This window comes from Alosa sapidissima, chromosome 21 (assembly GCF_018492685.1).
Source record: "Alosa sapidissima isolate fAloSap1 chromosome 21, fAloSap1.pri, whole genome shotgun sequence".
Lineage (NCBI taxonomy): Eukaryota > Metazoa > Chordata > Actinopteri > Clupeiformes > Clupeidae > Alosa > Alosa sapidissima.
Window position 1 is genome coordinate 28,040,042 of NC_055977.1, and position 12,245 is coordinate 28,052,286.

At 43.7% G+C, this 12,245-nt stretch overlaps 1 protein-coding gene across 4 annotated transcripts in view; it reads right to left on the minus strand.

Annotated features, from left to right (window-relative positions):
* Window positions 1–9,026, minus strand: part of arid1ab (AT rich interactive domain 1Ab (SWI-like)) — a 54,035-nt gene extending 45,009 nt beyond the window's left edge. For 3 of the 4 annotated variants that reach the window (XM_042076114.1, XM_042076115.1, XM_042076113.1), the window contains exon 1: window positions 7,829–9,025. In XM_042076114.1, the coding sequence (XP_041932048.1) occupies window positions 7,829–8,728 (900 nt within the window). In that variant the 5' untranslated portion in view covers window positions 8,729–9,025. Of the gene's footprint in view, window positions 1–7,828 lie in introns of all 4 variants that reach the window. The other variant, XM_042076117.1, reaches the window with a different exon arrangement.
* Between the last annotated feature and the right edge of the window lie 3,219 nt (window positions 9,027–12,245).

Below are 12,245 nucleotides of genomic sequence, written 5' to 3' on the forward strand. Positions count from 1 at the left end.
TCTTATTGTTTAATCAGAGAAGTCCAAAATTAGTGCCATTTCGTTCCACTGGTTAATCCTTTTATGATGATCTTGGTAACTTGACAATCATTTAGTGCCGCCTGCTGTTATAGAGACTTATTATGTCTCGCGCAAGCACAGAACGTACACTCAAGTCGGCATCGCTCCAGTGTGTTCCGAGGCACTTTTTTGACTGTCTTGGGGAGACGGGAGCCGTCTGATAAGTCCGACTGCCTTTTCTGACGACGGTCGGCATGGAGTTGGTCTCTGAACCCGACTCAAGTTAACAAGGGATCACACAATATATGGTGGCACTCTTAAATGTTAGAGAAACTACAAGGTGTGAGTGCACTGGCCTGTCTGTGTGAATGGCAATGTGTGCACATTTTAGCCTTCCTTAAGAGTCAGCAGTTAGACAGAAAGAAAGAGCACGCAGGGTTAAAAGACAGGGTGCAGGGGAAAGAAAGAGAAAGCAGAAAACAAGCAGTGCAGAGAAATGAAATAAATAAAGAGAAGTCATTGGGGAGGGGGAAAGAGAGACGGCGTGTGTGTGTGTGTGTGTGCGCATGCTTGTGGGGGGGTGACTTGTGTATGCGCGTATAAGTGGCCTGGTCAGGGGCAGTGTGAGCGAGAGGCCAATTTGCACTGTATGCCTTGGGCTTGGGATGAGACACACACACACGGCACCCCCTACTTTGCCGCCGTCTCCATCCCCCTACCCCCCGCCGTTCCTGAAAAGACGGATTGCTGACGGCACGTGGAGCGTGAGCAGGTCAGAGCAGCTCCTGAGGCGTTCACTGGGAGACACACACACACACACACACACACACACACACACACAGGCCTGCGACAGAGGATCATTCACAAAAAGGGGGGGGTGGACACCAAACTCACACACCACCACCCCTTTCCCCAGAGTCCTGACACACACACACACACACACACTCACAGTGAGGCAGCATGTGCAAAGGCATTACTCAGCAGTCAGACAGTAGTAGCATGGCTGAGTGTGCATCTGTGTGTTAAGTGTGTGTGTACAGACACACACCCCTTCATCAGCTCACTGGGCCATGTGCAGGACGGGCGCCACTCTCAGAAGCACAGGCGTCTCACAACAAAAACACGGCATTAAAAATGCATTGCAATTTATACACACATGGAGACACACAAACACACACATGTAAACATGTCTAAAAGCAACCCAACTCCACTGCTTACACATATAAACATTTTAAAAACCTACAGAAAACACTACGTAAATCTACAACTGCGATTAGACAAACAAATTTCATCAATCAGGGGCATTTTATTTTGCATTCACTTAAAAGTACAACTAAACATGGAATTGTGACCACTATCTACAATTTCATGACATGAAAGGCCAAGGCTTTATTGGTCCTTTTTCCATGCTGGAAACGGAAAAGCTAGACATGGCACATAGGCCTAGGGCTCTCCGACAGGGTCTTTCAATCATGGAGTCACTCAGTCCAATGAACACCCAAGCATTTGTGACTGTTCTAACAAGGTTTCAAAACAAATAAAATAAAGCATAAAAAGCAACAGTATGCTAATAGATCACCTATATGCCAAGCAAAACAACAGTGTGGCTGGTTGAGTAGACCTAACTAGACAGTAACTGCACGCCCATGCACATCTGATCTCCTGCAACAAGCAACGCGGTTTTCACTGAGGTTAACAAGCACTCCTTACAGACTCTGGCCAAGAGCACTTTGTGTGGTTAATTCTGGGCCATATTCAGGTATTTATATTTTTGGATCCAGCCCGGGCAGTTATTTTTATGACCCTGTGCTGATGTGCCAACTGGCCTTTATGGCATGAGAGACGATGATGCAATGTGGACAACACGTCTGGCATCACTTTTAAAGTACAGGATGGGTGACATTTCAACTATGTAATACTTTAATTGCTTTTGGCCCATCGCTTTAAATTTATAGGCCAACGTGGAATCTTGACACAATAATAATGTCAGCAAGGGAGGCACCAATTATTAAATTCTGGGTCAATACAGATATTTAGAATAAATAAATAAGATTATACACTTAAGTGGTAGAGAAACAAAAATATTCATTATTTAAAAAAACGACTGAAGCATGTTAAAAAGTCTTTCAGCATTTCACAGCACCATCTCACACACACATATTGCAGAATTGATGCAACATAATAAAAATAAAAAAATATATTCGGCCACTGCCATGGGTAGATTATTTTATTTGCAAATAGCCGATACCAGTCAACAAGGCCAATACCGATTAGGCCGATATATTGGTGCATTCCTACTGTAAGCAGTTCTGTTTTCTGCTGATGCATTCAAAGAAACTCAACTTCCCAGAACCCCTTTGCTCACACATTCTGGGTCATATTTCTTTGAACTGTGCAACGACAGTAAGTCTATGCAGACGTTTTGACGATTTGTACACAAAACGACACAGCAGGTCAGGCATCTATCTGCTTTTGCCTGATCCTCACTTTGTCTATAACTACAACCATAACAGCAGGAGCAGATAACTCCTGAATGTCCCTCCGATCAATATTCAGCACGTCTCCGACCAAATGAAAACAACCGTGCAATTTGCTCACTGGCAGCTTTGGGGGAGGGAAGTCAAACATGCTGTTCTCACGGTCGTTGTTGTGTTTGCTCGCACGTTTTCACAAGCGGGAGAGGTCTGCCTGCTTCTCAGGAAGCATCTTCCTGAAGAAGCAGCACTGACAGCCCACTGTCAAGATAACACTGATACCTTAAGACGTCAGACGCTGTCTCTCTGATTTAGCCCCGAGACTCTATTAAAACGTTGTAGCATGATTTAATAGCTCTTTAACACAACTCTTTTATTTCACCAGGACAAGTGTGTTGAAACTAATTAGCTGCCCACACACAGACACACATACTTGCACCCACACACACACACACACACACACACACAGAAGAGAGTGCAGTTCCACAGCAGAGCACAGGATTGGCTGGACTTTGATCAGTTGCCAAACATATCAGGGCCATCTCGTCCAACTCGAGTTCAACATGAAACTCAGTTCACTTTTCTCTCTCGCTCTCAGTCTCTCTTTGTAGCCTTATGTCAGCTTCATCTGGAGTTAGCCTATCTGAACCTTCACTGGACATGTGCACACATCCAATTGTAAACCCCGCAAAAGCAGGATCTTTGCTCCATACTATCTCTGTGATTCCACTGGCCAATGAACTGTTTATGTGAAGTGTTGTGCTAGAAAGCTCTGTTTCGCAACACAAGTTACATGTTACCTAAATCTGCTGTACGAGATGGGCTGGTGGACCCCTTTACCAAGATAATTTGTTAGCATTAGGTACCAATCGAGATACAAACTGGAAAAAATTAGGGTAAGCTTTAGTCAAGTTGTGGACTATCTATAGGGAAGCCAGTTTTTGTGCAGTGGAACTAGGCAGCTCACTTATAATAGCAACATTTGCCCAACTGCTTACAGTAAAGTAGGCTAGCATGGCTAGCATGCTAACTGTTCACATTTAGAACAAAACACCACTCTGGCTCAAAAGGAACCTTGACAAGCTAAAGAAAATAGTATTAATTATGAACCACTCTGAATTATATGGTCTTTAAACATCCATACTGTGTTCATTTGAGCAAACAGTGCTTTGTATTGAAATATAATTTAATGTAGGAGTGCTGTGGATGTTTATTTGTGTAGTCTGCCTGCTTGTCCAGTTTCTTTTGTAGTATGTCAGTATGTAGAGTGAGCTTTTAAAAGAGATGTTTGTGTTGAAATAAATATACCAAGAAATTAACATTACATTTAATTTGCCCTCTTATGGGCATAATACGCCACAATAGATTTGAATTGATCAAGGTGGTAAAGTGTTTATTAAGAAGGAATGATCAAACATAAGTTCCGACAGCACTACATCCTACAACATAGAGGAAAAGCATCGATGTGGACCAGTTTATTCCACAGTGCACCAGAGACAAATACCCTCAGGGAAGAACATCGAATAATATATCCTCTGAATAAATACCCATGAGGGTCATTGACAACTGTATCACAAGGGTCACACCAGACATAGCGTACATCTTCTGACAAGCAAAATTTCCGGCACAACAACGCGGCAGCACAGTAAAGTTCACTGTCCCCAAATTCAGACGGTCGACCAGGCGAAACAAACTGTAGCCCTGTACAACAGGAGCAGTCAAATCAACTCAGCATGACTGGCATATGACATGTGACTACTCCCTTCCCGCCTCTCCTTAAATACGAGAGACACACACACACACACACAGATAGAGCATGTCAAACAAGCAGGACACTTCTCAATGTTCTACTTGAGAAGCCAAGCCTGAGGTGGAAATGTCACACAACAAAAAAAGATTTTGAATGGGAGCTAAATGGTGTGTGGATCTCTTTTCCCTTGTGATCCTTTCATACTGGATCCTGCACCTGTCCAATTTTGGCCTGGGATGTGCGTGGCCTTACTCTTCTACTATTCGAGAAGCCAGGCAGAATGAGGCAGACAAAAATTAGTTTGGGTCTTTTTATAGAGTGTAATGCCCATTTTGATTAGTCGTACGCTGTGTAAACAACCATCAAGGTTTTTCAAAAGGCCTGCTGGCGAGATTCAATGTGAATCAATTAGTGTGTAATAATTCTCTAGATGATAATCGTTTGAGGGGGAAAAATACGTTTCCGGAGACATATTCTGGAGTGCAAGGAAGGCATTCAAAAGAATAGTGTTGATGAGGGCTCAAATCCCGCTCCAGCTCGAGTAATCACTGTTCCACAGAGACTCAGTCAGCCTATGAATATGAGAGGAACACACTGCACAGCACCATCACCAAACATCACATTACAACATCTAGAAGTGCAGAACAACTTTGTAAAGCTTGTTTGTAGGTATTTTGAAGGTATTTTGCTGTGAATAAAGCATGATTATTAGACTGAGGACAACCTTGTGGCCAAGTCATTTTAGAGCAAAACCTTGTTCCTAATTCAGGCAGCTACAACAGACTACTTTTAAGAGTGGCTGCAACATTTATGGCTTAACAAGGTAAAATTCACCCTGCGTAGAGGGTACACAATCACAAATGCAGATCAGATAGTGTACTTTCCCCACACACACCAGTGCAGTTCAACAAATATACCTAAACAGTACACTGTATGTCACATTCTCCCATCAGAATATGGAGAACACAATGTTCAAATGATGCATCCTCAGCTACTATTGCCTCTTCCAAGTAATCTTAGCACAATATCACAGTGACATACGCCTAGTAATAGACTATGCATTGGGATATTCTGAGACAATGTTGGAGTCCTTTTTGCTTGACTAACTCTTTTGTATACTTGTACAGTGTGATAGACATAAGATGCCATGATGATCTGTAATTGAAATGTATATGCATCACTATCTAGACTCACTATCAGAGTTGATTGTTGATGTAGGCCTACCCTAGTTGCTATTGCTGATATTATTGATAATGCACAACATATTTTTGTACTTCAGTCATTTTCAAAGCAGCCCTTATAGCATCATCTCTCCCATGTGATGGTAGGCAGGCGAACAGCAGGCCACAAATCAGTTTCCTTTATTTTCGAATCATTGTTGTAATCACTGAGCCAAGTAGGGGTAAAACAAGAGAAAGAGAAGCAAAACACGCCTGCCAAAATGGGAAATACCAACTCAAAAGACAGAGAAAGCAGAAGTGTGGACTGCTAGTTAAATGAAAGTCTGTGACTAACACATGCATCTTAAAGACAGGGAGAGCGAGACGGAGGGAGGGAAGGGGAATGGTGTGGGGGGGGGGGGGGGCACTTGTTGACATGGTTACGCGACTTGAATGAGAGGAGGGAGGAGGGAAAAAAATTGTACACAAAGCAGTGACACTTGGCTGACACCTGGCCGGCATGTAAACACTGTCTCAGCTCAGTCAGTGGCAGAGCCACGTTGCCCTCTCTCGCTCCCTATCTCTCTTGCCGTCTCTCTCTATGCGCACTGGCTGTACCAGGAATTGCTTTCAACAGCCACAGAGTACCGACAGCAGTGGCCACACCTACTACAGCACTGATCTGGAATCATGTGAGTTACATACAGCAGCCGTGTTTTCCTCCAATCAGCCAAAATGCTAACATAGATAAACGAGCATGATTTCCTGCATTTATTAGTTCTTCGTTACTCAACCATGGATAATCGTGTGTGATGACTAGCCTCCATCATCAAACAACGAAAAATAATCCAACACAAGAATGTCAGAAAAGGACACAGACGTGTTGAAAATTAACTCACAAAAATGAATAGGTTTGGTGTCATCTTGTATATTCCTTATACGATGAACTGAAATGTCATACTCTCTTATATGAATGTCTATTACAGACAAGCTATGTGTGGAGTAAAGGTCCCTCTGCAGTGCAAGCAAACATGTGTCCCCATGCATGCATCCAAATGCATTTGCCCATGATGTATACAAAAAAACGTTCAAACCCCCTTTTAAAATCTATTCATTAAAAAACAATAAAATGAATGTTCCATAAACATCATCCCTTAGTCTTTGAAGCAAAGAATGCAAAGATAACACTTACATTCTCACCTGGACATTTATTATTCTTAAATCGTTATATCAAAATATACACTGCAGTGCTCACATCACAACGCTACTGTACAGTTCCAACTATGTCAACATTCGACGACATGCACCAAGACTGGCAATTTAATCAGTGCAAACCAAAATAACAGCCAGCTTCCGTTGAGGTACTTCAAAAGTATAGCAATGCAGATCATGGAAAGGTACAAGCATGTCCAAACATCAAATCGGGAAAACGTGTATAATTGTCTACCCTCTTCCAGTACTCCCGAGTTCCACCTCGTCGGGGATTTTTACAGCATTACATTAGATGCAATTATAAATGGCCAGGAGCGGCGGAAGGCTAGCCAATCAGATCTCAGCTAGCATGTCAACCTAAGACCAACTGTCTCCTGCCTTTGACAGAAGGATTTTACCTCCATAATTCAAATCCCAAAGCAAAGCAGCAATCCGCACTTACTTACTCACATCACTGGTCGTGTTTGCCGAGCCTTCTTTCAGTCGCAAAGCATTCAAACCAAGGAATACAGGATTCTGATTAAATAATGCACATCGGAATACACTACAAAAAAGCGGTATAAATTATCAAAGGGTGTGAACCGTCACGACATGTGTTTACATACAATTAACGTTATGTTTGTTGGGATATTCAAGAAAACCATCGACAGCAAACAAGCATTGGGCGACAATGTTTTCAGTCACTGCGTTGGATCGCTTCTTTCTTGCTGCGTAGCTATGACATATAAAACGATATAACCACATTAAATAACGAACTACAAACTATTCGTGGCATGCAAGCTTCACGCAGTCTCGACAGATCAGTACAAACATCATAAAGTTAGTTATGTTTGATACAGAGTGAAATATCTCAGAAAGCAAACGTGTAATTGCATTAATGCCGATTTTTTTGCTGCATACACAAATTCGTCCAGAAAAATCAACTTACTCCTCAATTTCGACCAGCAGGTCGAGCACGCACCTTTCACCCAAAGCAAGCCTTGTGTCCCCTAGACGTCCAGGCTCAAACAGTTTTGTCTAACGAAGGACTAAAGGTTCGTTTGACTTTATAACTGCTTCTAAACTAGGTTGTGCTGAGGGAAAGCACAGAGGCAGCCATTTTAGACACACATAGAGACAATGGCAGAACCATAGCAATACAGTGCTCATTTCTATGGGAAGCTAAGGGCTAGTGTTACAACTGCTAGACTTCAGAGCTGAGAGAACCCTCCCAAAAGTGACAGAAAGTTTACCTGGTTTCTGCTAAGTGGTTGTCCCGAGTTTCCCGGGCTCATTGGAGATGGATGGTGGCTTCTTTGTTGCCAAGCCGGATGGCCCCCTCCATACTGACTAGTGCTTCCCATGTCTACTGGTCCCTTGCTAGCCCCTTCTGGGTTGTTATAGTCACTTGGAGGATAGTTTTGGTAGCTCCTTGCAGAGCTGGGAGAGGTTAGAAGCTGGTTAAGAGTCGGGGTTGAGGTTGGTTGAGGGTTTCCCATGTTATATCTCTGATTGTTGTATGGGGCTACCATAGGTGTAGTTCCTCCAGTTGGCTGTTGCTTGCCTGGTTGCCCCCCAGCAGTCGGGGGCTGGTTGTTGCGCGGGGAACTCATGCCGTAGCCTTGGCCCTGATATGGAGTCCGATTTGGGTATGGGCTGTAGTTGTTAAAGTGGTTGGGGAAGCCGTGGTCATGCGAATTGGGCGGGTATGGGTCCATCATGCTGCCTGGCTGCACTGCCGGCCCCGCTGCAGCTGCCATGCTAGGGCTTTGTTGTCCGCCATGTTGATGAAAAGGGGCCCGGTTGTAGGGCTGGTTATAACCGTAAGGAGGTGGAGGAAAAGTACCCGGGTGGTGGTGAGCTATTCCCGGGTGGTTATTACCTTCAGCGCCCCCTGAATCATTCTGGTTATTATTATTGTTCACCCTAGACGAATTCCCGTTCCCGTTCTTCATGTCAGGATCCCCTCCTCCCCCTACATTTCCACCGTCGGCCCCGTCCTGCAGTTCTTTCTGCGCTGGAGATCCGCTGTCTGGTCCCGACTCTTTATTTTCCTGCTTTTCGCCCGCTGCCGAGTCTTCCTGTGGGTCCCGATCCGGCTTTTTAAGTTCGGATGGCGGGCTAGTGTTGAGAGTGGCGACGCTAGCGGCCATGATATCCCTCTCTCTCCCCCCTCTCTTTCACAGCGAGTCAGTCACTATGCCTCTCTGAATAGCATTGAATAAATACAATTATTTATAACAATGTACCCGTGTCCCGGATCATTCCCCCTACCTCCGGACCGAATCCGGCCTTCACTCCAGATTCCAATTCAAATAAAAAAGTTCCTGGAACCAAATAAATACAAATCCCGGGAATGAAATTAACCGACACAAAATGTGAGGGGGTTTCTCTCACAGAACGAGAGTATGAGCGAGGAACCGATCAAGCCAGCACGAGGCTCCGCGAGACACAGCCATTTTACTGAGGCGCGTGAGATGCAAAACACGGAGTGGAGTAGAACAGGGGATCGGACGCAGAAAAAGACATGTTTGACTCTGAAGCTAAGATATAACATATTATGTGGAAAACAAATGTTACCTGCCATGTTGGCACATGTCCCATCTATAAGTATTTTAATAATTTCAAAGAATACTGGTTTAAGTGTGGTTTTCTTAACTAGGCATATTCTAGTAGGCTACATAGCCTAGTTCATAGGCTGCTAATACAGCTTTAGACTAACTGAAATTCCAAGTTCATGGTTCACGCTCAATGAAAAGCTTGAACCAGTTATGACTCTCTTTTGCATGTGGTGTGACCAAATGAGAGGGGTAGCTGCAGCATATGGCTTGATCTGTGAAGACTACAGCATGAAATTACAACCTGTGTGTGTGTGAGAGAGGGAGGGAGAGAAATGAGGGGGGTGGGGGGGCTGAATGCAGGAAGTAGCCTAGCCTAGCCTACAGATTTTTAAAAAGTGAAACAGCTAACAAAATGGAAGGGAAATGTGGAAAGCCTCAAAAATCCACCTAAAGATGCTGCATCTACAAAATAGCACAATTATCCTCCAAAATCCTGTTTGCCATTGTATGTAGAGACACTGAGAAGACAGAAAGAAAAAGGAAAAACAGAAAGTAAATCAGATGAAAACAGCCATGCTTTCCTCCTTTGGTTCGCTGCTCTCTCTCTCTCTCTCTCTCTACACCTATCTTTCTGTCTCTGCTTCTCTGTTCTCTCTCTTCCCCTCTCAGCTCAGTCTGTCTCACTCTCTTCCTCCCCACCCCCTCTGCCTGCCTCACGCTCTCGCTCGTTCGCTCTCGCTCTCCCAGCAGCAGTGGCGGCAGCTTCACTGCTCTTGCAAAAGCAGCAGAACTTTGCTATGTGAACGTGGGGGATGGGCAGAGCGCTGACAGCACAGCACAGCAGAGCAGAGCGCGGGCGCAGCACACACAGTACAGACAGCTCTCAGCGCCCCTATTCTCCTCTCTTCTCTCTCTCTCCCTGTACAAAAACTAAGCACTGTTTCTGCCTAGCGCCTTGCACCCTGCCAACCTGACCTTCCTGCTCACAGTGGTAAAAAAGGTGGCACTAAGTTACCTTTTTATTTTAAATGGGGGCATAAAAAAGGGGAAATGGATAGCCTTAGAGGAGCTACACTTATTATACAGATACAGTTATATTTGTGTGTATGTGTGTGTGTGTGTGTGTGATGTCTTGGAAAGGATAGAGGGTCAGTGCTTGAATTATATCAGCCAAACTGAGAGTGTGGTGCTGTCAGAGAGTCAAGGAGATAAAGAGAGCATGAGAGAGGAGGGGGTTGGGAGTGAAGCACTGTTTCCTTTAGCATAAACTTGGTGTGGAACACAAGCAAGGGGGTTTGCTCTCCTCATCTACATCCCTATCCATCTGTAATATTTAGCTTCTTTGTTGTAGGTCTGTGGTAGGAGCAGCAGGACGAATAGCATTTTCTTCATGTAACAAACAAACCATAACAAGTAACTGTTTGCTATTGTAGAGTAAACATATAAATGCAAAAAAAAACTATGGATGAATCCTTGTGAACAGATAAGAATTTAAATAGACAAATGAATTGCTATTATATGGTAAATGACATGCAGTCATTCATGCATAGTTTAAGCCAATCTGGGAGGAAAAAATCTTCTAAGTATTTTTTTATTTTTGCCTTCCCCAAATGATTATGGGATGTTATAACATAACTCAAGAACCCCCCAGATGTCCCTCCCCCTGTATTAGCCAAGATTGGTTTCCCCATCTCACTTACCCACACATCTCATTGGTTTGCTAATTAATTAAACAGACGTGTTACTCCCCAATCCCCTATCCCAAAGGTCTAATGGAAGATAAACTTCATTTTGGCCTTGTGTTGCTTCTCCCAGGCCACCCAATTCATCCTCTCAAATATCCACCCCTACGAGGGTTGGCGCTTTTCTTTAAATTAAGCGCCGTAGCCAATAATAAAAGAGACGCTGCCCAGTGACACACCCTATCTGTTCAAGGCGGATGATTAAGCTCTGTTTACTCTGTTCCCTACAGTCGCCTTGCCATGAGGCTGACCATGATGCATTACCCTGGGTCCTGGTGCCACAATTCTGCCACGGTGGCTCCTCCACCACTGCCACCCCACCCCCTGCATACACACACACAGACACACACGCACACACACACTAAGAATCTCATTCTTGGAGCACAGCCAAGAGAGAAGCAATCCCCAGAAGCATTTTGCTTCTCCAGGACCCTCCAGACTTAAATTTCAAGAAGGCATCTTATGGCACATTGGGGCTATAAGCCTCCAAATCAGAGAGATACCTGTGGGTGTCAAATGACAGAGAAAGAAAGAGGGGAAAACAGAATGAAATTCAAATGAAAATCAGCTCCCAAATCTGTTTTAATGACATAATAACAGATGTCCATGGACAAGACTAAAGCAATATGAGTTGGAATGCCGATGATGACTTACAGGGAAATGAAAGTTTAATTTTCTAATTCGATTTAATTTCATGAACAACTGAATCGAAGAACACTTCCATTAATGAACTGTGGCCAAATGTGCCTATTTGCATTTGCTCTCCTATGCAATAAGGGACTCCATGAGGTGTCAAGAGGGGCACTTGTAAATGTGCCTCTTCTTTGAAGATCAAGATTCTGTCATCAGATAATTTCATTATTATTGTTTCATTATTCTCTACCAAAGGTGGAGAAGCTGATGACAGTAAACACCAAGGTTATCACCAGACAGCAGGGTAAGGCAAGGGGAATAAAAAATAGTGAACAATAAGAAAATTACATAGTTTTATATGTAATTGCCAAAATGTACCACTGTGTGGAAATTACCAGGTATACTTCAATTACATTAGAAGCTTAGTAGATGTACAAGTGGAGACAAGTAAAACAGCACTGTCGGACCAAACCGCAAGTTTCACTGACGTTGAATCAAAACCTTGTTACAGAAATATCTGAATGAAAGACACATTCCTTTGTCTCTGGCACTGGGTTGAAAACAACCACAACTCTTTTTTTTTCTGCTGAATGAATCTGTAGTGGGTGAGTGAGAGTCTGCAACCTCAACCAAAGCAACCACATTACATTACAATACAGTCCCATAACTTTGCAGTTTCCTCTGGACAGGATAGAATTAAAGAGTTCACTGCGAGGGCTTATTAAACCACAACA